The sequence below is a fragment of the Rutidosis leptorrhynchoides genome, chromosome 4 (assembly GCF_046630445.1).
Source record: "Rutidosis leptorrhynchoides isolate AG116_Rl617_1_P2 chromosome 4, CSIRO_AGI_Rlap_v1, whole genome shotgun sequence".
NCBI classification, from domain to species: domain Eukaryota; kingdom Viridiplantae; phylum Streptophyta; class Magnoliopsida; order Asterales; family Asteraceae; genus Rutidosis; species Rutidosis leptorrhynchoides.
The window spans coordinates 529528802-529539491 of NC_092336.1; the positions used below are offsets into that span (position 1 = coordinate 529528802).

Consider the following 10690-nt stretch of genomic DNA (forward strand, 5'->3'; position numbering starts at 1 on the left):
TTGTGATTGTACAATCTAATCACCTGTTATTTTATAAATGACTAACCTTATGATTATATAACAACACAATCATTTGATTATATCAAGCAATCAAATATGATTCATAATCCAGCATATGGGATATAAGCATTTAATCCAGCACATTTCATCGTAACATCAGGATTCACAATTGTACGAAAATAAAAAAATAAAATAAAAAAATCTTTCACTAATTCAGTAGTAACATCAGATTTCTGTAGTATCATGTTTTTGTTTTGCCTTTTGAATTTTAGATGATGAATCCTACACCAAAGTTGCTTCAAAACAGTCACAGAGTGCTCCTGAATCATTAATACAACCTGAATCATCATAAATTTGCAGGAATCATTGATGAACATTAGCATCGAGTGAATATGGACCAAAAATTCAAAATCGTTATCTATGTGTTTTTAGGTCATGAATTGTACACAAAATCAGTTGGAAATCACTTCTACAATGCTTGAAAATTATCATCATCACTTGAAAATCACTGAATCAAGCTAATTGAAATATTTACCAAATTTGAGCGAACTTTGACCTTGAGATTTTGAGATCTGAGATGTTTGTCAATGCGAATTGAAGCATCTCGTAGCTTTACGAAAGTATCTGGAATCTAAAAATGCATTCAATTCTTCCTTAGAGCAACTAGATTCTTCCAAGGGCCACAACTCCTCAAGTTTAGGTCACGATGAAGAAGAGGATCGAATTAATCTAGATCTGATGATTGATAATCCGAATTGAAGATGAACGAAGCTTCATATTGTGAATAGAAACGAGTTACTGAGCTCAATTCGTGATGAATAACATTCCAATTGTTGATTTTGAGGATGAGATGAAGAACATGTTACTGTACGTAGAGATCTGAAATTTACAAAATGACCAGAATACCCTCCCTGTATTATTTGGTGTTTTAATCTGGTTCATTGATCAAAAATGATCCAAGGGCTGAGAAGCGCCCCATGGTTTTCAACCTTTTTAATAGTTTCTTTGGATTACATTCTATATTTAGAATAGACTTTGAAAAAGACGGTTTAAATATTGAAATATAATCACTAATTAATATACGGAGTAACTGATAACAAAAAATGGCCTATTTTCATAAGTTTCAGAATTATTTAAAATTGACATTTTAGAAAAAGAGAATCCCCTAAAAATCGAAACAAACATTAAATTATTAATTAATTTAATTATAATATAATATAATAATTAAAATTAAATAAAGAGCGAAGATTCAGCAACCCAAAATCTCTTTCAAAGCGATCTCCACTCCCCCCTGTTTCATTCACATTTCCAACTTTATTTCTACTTGCAGATCTATCTATACTTTCTATATCTTCTTCAAACACACTCAAAATTAAATCCGTACATTAACCCTCATTATATAAAAGCAAATAAGAATGGGAGCATACAGAGCAGATGATGACTACGATTACTTGTTCAAAGTAGTTTTGATTGGCGATTCAGGCGTCGGTAAATCAAATCTATTATCTAGATTCACTCGAAATGAGTTCAGTCTCGAATCTAAATCAACAATCGGTGTTGAATTCGCTACTCGTAGCATTCGTGTTGATGATAAAGTTGTTAAAGCTCAGATTTGGGATACTGCTGGTCAGGAACGGTATGTTTATAAGATCAATCTCCATTTTATTCTTTGATTTTATCATTTATTGCTGAAAGCTAGGGTTTATGAAGGTTTTGAATTGAAGCTGCTTAGATCCATGTATGATGTGATTATATATGAATGTTGTTTATATCTGGCTTCTCATTGTAGCTGACGTGTTTGATTTTAGTTACTTATAGTAGTATATTTTTTTAGTGATTAGTGAATGTAGTTGATCTAGTAGAATTTATACTGTTTTGTTGAAGTTACTTGAGGCTCGAAAAGCTTTATAAATCTCGAGTTCGAATTCGATAAGAGCTTTACTCCATCGAGTTAGAACTCGAGACATACTCAAGTTGATCAGTAAAGTTTGGCTCGTTACGAGTCCTAGAATGAATTTGATTGCTGAATATAAGAAGTATAAGAGAAATAAGTACTTGCTGAACCTTTATCAAAACGATCTATCGAGTATTAACTATATAGTTTAGTGTTTATTTGATATGCACATTCAGAATAACAAAATGTGGTGTTAAGTTATTTTATTCATCATACAGGTACCGTGCAATCACAAGTGCATACTACCGAGGTGCAGTAGGTGCATTACTCGTCTATGATGTAACTCGCCATGTCACTTTTGAGAATGTAGAAAGGTGGTTAAAGGAGCTCCGGGATCATACAGATTCCAACATTGTAATAATGCTCGTTGGTAATAAAGCTGATTTACGCCATTTACGGGCTGTCCAGACCGAAGATGCTACAGCGTTTGCTGAAAAGGAGCACACGTACTTTATGGAAACCTCTGCACTTGAATCGCTAAATGTGGAAAATGCTTTTACTGAAGTTCTTACCCAAATCCATCAAATTGTCAGCAGAAAAGCACTTGATACTGGTGATGATTCAGCTGCTTTGCCAAAAGGCCAAACGATTAATGTCGGAGGCAAAGATGACGTATCAGCTGTGAAAAAAGGTGGGTGTTGTTCTTCTTAATGAAACGAAGTGGATGTATGTGGTGGATTTTGATCAAGTGAATGAGATTTCAAAGTACAAATCACAATGTTCAATGTTTAGTCTATAATTGAAACCGAGATTATGGCTCTATCGGGGAAGAACTTAGCTTGTTGGAGTTGAACCAAAATGCCCTAAGATGGAAATGATTGTACTTGGGTTCAATCTGTCCTTGTTAGGTTTTTTGTTATTCACTTTAATGTATTGTTAGAGTCCATATTCATATGATTTCTTTTAGGAACTGATATCTTAATTTCTCTTTGTCGTTTCTCAATTGTTCAAGATTCTCTTGGTTTATACTCTCTGCTATGATTATTGATTAGTTGGTGTGTGAAGATTAGTGCATAATTATGTGCAAATATCTATTTTCTTTGGTAGCTTGATGATTTCAGATATCTTTTCTTATACTAATACAAGTGTTTTTTTCTTTTTCTTTTTTTTCTAAAAAACATAAATAACAAGATCAGAAGAGATACAAGAATCGAAATCAAGCCCAAATCAACAACGCAACATAAGGCGTAAACAAAACAAACTGACCTAAATAACCTAAACACTGGCAATAATCCAAGAATGCCAGATCTATAGCTGAACAAATCGATCATTTTTTTTTTTCTTTTGTGAAAAGCATCGATGGTATGTAACATGTGGTAGTAGTTGTCATCAATTTCCGTTAGCAACTTAGCGTTGAATTTATAAATACACCTTTTTATCATTTTGTAAGTTTACCTATTTAACTATGTATAAAAAAAAAACATTTACATATAGTACATTATAATTAAATTTTATATACATCTTGTTGTGCATATAAATATAAGGTAGTTAGCCACAAACGGTTCCTATCTCATTCTCATGTTGCATAATGAAAAATAAAAATAAGTGCTTACTGGAGTAAGACAACGGAAGGATTCATCTACAATCACGTTGTAAACTGGAATTAATCGCGAATGCGGTTAAACGAAATTTAAACTTCAAGAAGAATGAAGAGTAAACAAGAACACATAACTTTATTGACTTAAAAATTGAATGAAAAGAACATAAACACATATCCTATATATAGGGACATAAGACCTAATTAAGTTTCCTAAAACAAATAATTAAAACTTTCCTAATAAAAATATTCCAGCAAATTGTAACGACCCAACTTTGTTTTACCAAAAACGCGTCTTAACTTTTTTTTTTTAAAGTACATCTGGACGGCGTCCAGACATCAGGACGGCATCCAGTAACAAAGAGCAGGACGACGTCCAACAATCAGGACGGCGTCCAACAATCAGGACGGCGTCTAGTAACACTAAAATGTTCTGTGACTGAGCACACCCAACCCACGTTATACTGGACGGTGTCCAACCAAATCTGGACGGCGTCCAGCAGACCTGCTCAGCCCCATTTCATTTCAAAACACACTTAACACTTTAAATCAATACCAAAACGATTTGTAACAACCCAAACAAGTTTTACATCAACGAAACGTTACATAAAAGTGTTTACACTATGAATACGGGTTAAGACTCAATAACCCAATCCAATACCAAGAGCATAATCCCGGGGACTACCAAATCACCCATCCGCGTCCAAATATCCAAAAGCTACCCCATCGAGCCAAAGCGCTCCTACGCATCTAGTCTATAAACTAGCTAGTTTCACAATCACAATACCTGCAAAAAGGTAAACAACGAGAGGGGGTAAGCATGAAGCTTAGTGAATACAATAATTATACATATTCATATATAATCTACTTACTTGCAATCACTTACACAATTACCGCATAAACGCTAGCAATATAATTAGCATACCATCGCAAAGTATAGCGCTAAACCTCCAATACGCAAGCTAGCACAAACAATAGCATATAACTCGAATAATATAATATGCTACACTACAACACATAACCATGGTTAACCAATCGTACAAGGGAATGGCGCTCGCGAATGGCCATCGGAGTTCCCAACATCCATTAGTGTACTTAACACCGCTTATCACTAACCCCCGGATGGCATCTTAACACCTCGATACTTCACCCCTGAGCGGCATCTTATCACCTCGATGCTTCACCCATCAAACATTCCGGAGTGGTGTCTTAACACCTCGACACTTCACTCCCGGGTGGCATCTTAACACCTCGATACTTCACCCCGAGTGGCATCTTAACACCTCGATGCTTCACTCGTCAAACATTTCGGAGTGGTGTCTTAACACTTTGACACTTTACTCGTCACTTGAAATGTGGCGTCTTAACACTTCGACACTTCACATCTCACGCTACACAAATAAATACATCATATACATACACGTATAATTATTCAACTCACCTCGTGAACTCGAGCATTACAAACCATGCGCGAAATCTCCACCAACGCAACCGAGCGGCTTTTACCTATAATACACACATAGTTATACGCACAATCAACATACATTCTCTACGAGAGAATTCGACGCCAACTCCCTTAACCAAGGGTTTATACATACCTCCACAAACCGCCCATTTAGACACCTAAAGTGGACTTAACCAATTACCACTACATGTGGTGATTTCGACCCATTCAAACAAATACAATTAACCAAAATTACACTTGACACCATTTAAACCAACCTAGGTCTTAACACTAAATTACTACTTGGGTAGTAATCATTTCAAACGCCAATTACACCAAAATCCCAACACGTGCAATATTGACCCATATTGCTTTTGACCACGTTTGACTTATGTTAAAATGTCATTTTAACCCAAAATCACATCCCACGATTACTTTCATTCAAAAACGTCATTTAACACTTAATAAAAGTGTTTAACATCCATTTAATCCAATTTTGTGTCATTACCAAATTCTACCCAATCAAAGTCAACCCATTTTGATACAAGTCCCAAAAACGCCTAAAATCACTAACGGCTAGTGATTATATTTTCAAAACACAATTTAACGCATGAACCAAGCATTTACATACTTGATTCTTCAAATCTCGACTCAAAACTTAGTTTGACAACAATTTGAGGTTAACACCCATTTTAACCAACTAACATGTTCTTATGAACATCTATACACTAACCCATTTATAATCTAGTGATTACACCCAATACCATGACCAAATTCGTCATCAAACCCTAACCCACCAATAACGGGTCAAAACCCATCTACTAACTACAACAAACCCATTTCACAACCATTCAAGGGTTTCTAACAAAATCAAGCTCAAACCCTAATTTGAATATCAAAATCAAATAATGAATTTCGGAGTTAGAACTTACCAACACTACTAAAAACATAGCTAAGGATGAGATGAACAACTTTAACCCTCGCGACTTGACCTGATTCACTCTTCTTCTTCCTCAAATCAAGCTCTCTCTCTCTAAAATGGGTTCCTCTCTCTCTAGGAATGGATGAGAGTGTTTGAGAAGGTGAAAATGGGGATAAGAGTGAGTTTGGATCAGTTTTAATGGCTCAACCGACCCTGATGTGCGTAGAGGTGTATACGAAATAGTTATATTTTTACTACAAAATACTATTAAATACGATACAATTTTACACAAGTTATTTATTTATTTATAGAGTGGATATACCTAAACCTTGCTACAACACTTATAGGCAGTGTACCTAATCGTACAGTAGTGTAGTTTTTAGTAAGTCCGGTTCGTTCCACAGGGATCTTAGCCAAGTTTAACGCTATATTTTTAAAACTATATTTGTAAATATATGAATATATATATAAGTAGTATTATTATTATAAAAGGGGGTTTTTACCGTTTAATGACCGGTTTGTCGATTTTAAAACTTTAGTCGCAGTTAAAACCTAATGCAAAATATTAAAATAAAATATAACTTAATTTAAAGCGTTAAGTAAATGACAATAATGAAATTGCGATAAATAAAAGTGTGATAAATAAAATTGCGATAATTAAAAAGTACGATAATTAAAAGTTCAATTAAATAAAATGACAGTAAATAAAAGTGCGATAATTAAAAGTGCAATTAAATATGAAATAAAGGAATTATGCTTATTTAAACTTCCGTAATCATGATGTTCGACGTGTTGATTTTAGTTTATTACCATGGGTTAATTGTTCTTTGTCCTGGATTATTCGATATGTCCATACGGATTTGTCCATAATAGTCCATCAGTCATAAATATAAAGTGCGAGGATCTTCGTCAAATTATCTTTATACCCGAAGTCAAATGTTCCAACTAATTGGGGATTCGAATTGTAACAAGGTCTTAATACTTTGTTTAATGAATACACCAGGTTATCGACTGCGTGTAATCCAAGGTTTTATTACTTTGTTAACAATTACACCAATTACCCTTGAATGTAATCCACCCCTGTTTCAACTAGTCCATTAACTATTAATCCAATCCCGTATCCGGTAAAATGAACAATTATTAGTATTTATAGATATCCCGCCCACCGTACCCAGTCAAGCGTATGTGGTTATATATAAATACGTCAAATTATAAGTCTATATATTAAATTAACGAGGTATCATTTAGTTAATATAAAGCCCATTAATAGCCCAAAGTCTAATTTCCACAAGTGTCGTTCTTTTGTCCAAACCCCAATTATGGTACAAAGCCCAATTACCCAATTTTAATATTTAGCCCAACAACACGATTACTTCGGCTTAAATAAGCATAATAATAACTTAGCAACGAGACATTAATTTAAAAAGGTTGAACATAACTTACAATGATTAAAAATAGCGTAGCGTTACACGGACAGAATTTCGACTTACACCCTTACAACATTCGCTAACATACCCTTATTATTATAATTTAAAATTAAAATTAAAATTAAAATATAATATATATATATATATATATATATATATATATATATACGTGAGAGAGATGGAGAAAAAGATATCGTTAGATCATCTAAAGCAGCTAGAGCCGATTCTAGCCATGACTTAGATTCTATTTCCGCAAAGATAGATGCTGTCGAGAGACGAATGGAAAAGATGACTAAAGATATCCACTCAATACGAATTAGTTGTGAGCAGTGTGGAGGACCACATTTGATAAAAGATTGTCTCAGTATTGAACCAACAATGGAACAAAGAGAGAATGTTTCATACATGAACCAAAGGCCTGGAAATAATTATCAGAATAATTATCAACCGCCAAGACCAATCTACAATCAAAATCAGAACTATAATCGAAATGTTCCATACAACAACCAACAAGGTCCAAGCAATCAACAAGTACCTAATAATACTTACAATCAGCAAAGACCTATTTTTCAAAATAAACCACCACAAACCGATGATAAAAAGCCAAATTTAGAAGATATGATGTTGAAGCTAGTTGAATCTCAAACGCAGTTTTTCACATCTCAGAAACAAACGAATGAACAAAATGCTCAAGCATTTAGAAATCAACAAGCTTCTATTCAAAATTTGGAACAAGAAGTAAGCAACCTAACAAGGTTGATAGGTGAAAGAAAATCGGAAAGTCTACCTAGTGATACAAATGCTAACCCCCGGAATGAAACAGCTAAAGCCATTACCACAAGAAGTGGTATTACACTTAAACCACCTGAAATGCCTGTAATTTCTGATGAAGCTATTCCTACTCCACAAGAACCACAATCTGAGCAAGATAAGGAAACAGAACCGGTAGTTGAAAAGGTTAATGAAGATAACACAATTAAGGCTAAACCTTATGTTAAACCATACCAACCACCACTTCCTTACCCGAGTAAAATGAGAAAAGAAAGACTTGAAGCCGAGCAATCCAAATTCTTGGATATGTTTAAACAAATAAATGTAAATCTTCCTTTCATTGATGTGATTTCAGGAATGCCTAGATATGCTAAATTTCTGAAAGATCTAATCACAAATAGAAAGAAAATGGAAGAACTCTTGGCTTTTACTATGAATGCTAATTGCTCTGCAGTACTATTGAATAAAATACCAGAAAAATTATCAGATCCAGGAAGTTTCACGATTTCATGTTTTCTGGGTAGTCTTAGTTCAATAGAAGCATTGGCAGATTTAGGTGCCAGTATAAATTTAATGCCGTATTCACTATACGCTAAACTAGACCTTGGAGAATTGAAACCAACACGAATAAGCATACAACTAGCTGATCGATCAGTAAAATTTCCTAGAGGGATAATGGAGAACATGCTATTTAAAGTTGGTACTTTAGTATTTCCAGTAGATTTTGTTATTCTGGACATGGAAGAAGATTCTCGAGTTCCTCTCATATTAGGAAGACCATTCTTAAACACGGCCAAAGCAATAATAGACGTGTTTGGTAAGAAACTGACCCTAAGTATAGAGGACGAGAGTGTTACCTTTTCTGTGGATAGAGCAATGCAACAACAGCAATCTGCAGATGATACATGCTATTATATTCAAACTATAGATTCACATGCAGAATTGTTAGAAGAATTTCCAGAATAACAAGGAACAGGAGAATGTTCTTTGGGAGAAGGAACTGAACCAATTGATGAAGTTGAAATGTTAGCTACACTTATGGCTAATGGATATGAACCAACAACAGAAGAAATTCAAATGCTAAAAGAGAAAGACAGATATCGATATAAATCATCGATAGAAGAACCACCGACATTAGAGTTAAATCCACTTCCAAATCATTTGAAATATGCTTATTTACATGGTGAATCTGAATTACCTATAATAATATCGTCTTCTCTTACTGAAAATAAAAAATCTCAACTCATTACTGTGCTAAAAACTCATAAACCAGCTATTGCATGGAAAATTCATGATATTAAAGGAATAAGTCCTTCGTATTGCACACATAAAATCCTTATGGAAGAAGGTCATAAAACGTATGTGCAACGCCAACGAAGACTAAATCCTAATATGCAAGATGTTGTTAAGAAAGAAATTATTAAACTGCTTGATGCAGGTTTAATTTATCCAATCTCTGATAGTCCATGGGTAAGCCCAGTTCAATGTGTACCTAAGAAGGGTGGTATGACTGTCATCACAAATGAGAAAAATGAGCTTATTCCTACTAGGACTGTAAAAGGATGGGGTGTTTGTATTGATTATAGAAAATTAAATGACGCCACCAGAAAAGATCACTTTCCCTTATCTTTCATTGATCAAATGTTGGAAAGATTAGCCGGAAACAGTTACTATTGTTTTCTTGATGGTTTTTCCGGATATTTTCAAATTCCAATAGCACCTGAAGATCAAGAGAAAACCACGTTCATGTGCCCTTATGGTACTTTTGCTTACAAACGCATGCCATTTGGACTTTGCAACGCCCCTGCAACCTTTCAAAGGTGCATGATGGCGATTTTTCACGACATGATAGAAGAATGCATGGAAGTTTTCATGGATGACTTTTCAGTCTTCGGTGATACTTTTGAAACATGTCTACTTAATCTTGAACGAATGCTTATTAGATGCGAACAATCAAATCTAGTTCTTAATTGGGAGAAATGCCATTTCATGGTTAAAGAAGGCATCGTTCTTAGTCATAAAATCTCAAAGGAAGGAATTGAAGTGGATAGAGCTAAAGTAGATGTAATTGCTAAACTTCCGCATCCCACCAATGTTAGAGGAGTTAGGAGTTTGCTAGGGCATGCCGGTTTTTACCGACGTTTCATAAAAGATTTTTCTAAAATTGCCACTCCTATGAATAAACTCCTAGAAAAGGATGCTCCATTCATCTTTTCAGATGAATGCATCAAATCTTTTAATATTCTTAAAGAAAAACTCACTAATGCGCCGATCATGATAACTCCAAATTGGAATCTACCGTTTGAACTAATGTGCGATGCAAGTGATTTTGCAATGGGAGCCATTTTAGGACAAAGGATTGAAAAAAGATTTCAACCTATTTATTACGCTAGTAAGACGTTACAAGGAGCACAAACGAATTACACAACTACTGAAAAAGAACTCCTTGCCATTGTCTTTGCTTTTGACAAATTTCGTTCGTATCTCGTTCTAGCTAAAACGGTGGTCTATACTGATCATTCTGCTCTTAGATACCTATTTTCAAAACAAGATGCCAAGCCAAGATTAATCCGTTGGATCTTACTCTTACAAGAGTTCGATATTGAAATCCGAGATAAAAAGGGAGCAGAAAATC

The 10690-nt window shown here is 34.5% G+C and overlaps 1 protein-coding gene across 1 annotated transcript; it reads left to right on the plus strand.

The window, feature by feature from the left end:
- The first annotated feature begins 1372 nt into the window (after positions 1-1372).
- LOC139844990 (ras-related protein RABA1f) lies at positions 1373-2943 on the plus strand. Its single transcript, XM_071835211.1, has 2 exons — positions 1373-1636; positions 2173-2943. Exons 1-2 carry the CDS (start codon positions 1416-1418, stop codon positions 2603-2605), a joined length of 654 nt encoding a protein of 217 aa, XP_071691312.1. The 5' UTR covers positions 1373-1415; the 3' UTR covers positions 2606-2943.
- Positions 2944-10690: the final 7747 nt, after the last annotated feature.

Coding starts and splice junctions, on each gene's coding strand:
- LOC139844990 (XM_071835211.1), top strand. CDS start 1,416: ATGGGAGCATACAGAGCAGATGATGACTACGATTACTTGTTCAAAGTA. Junction 1,637..2,172: donor GATACTGCTGGTCAGGAACG/GTATGTTTATAA, acceptor TTCATCATACAG/GTACCGTGCAATCACAAGTG.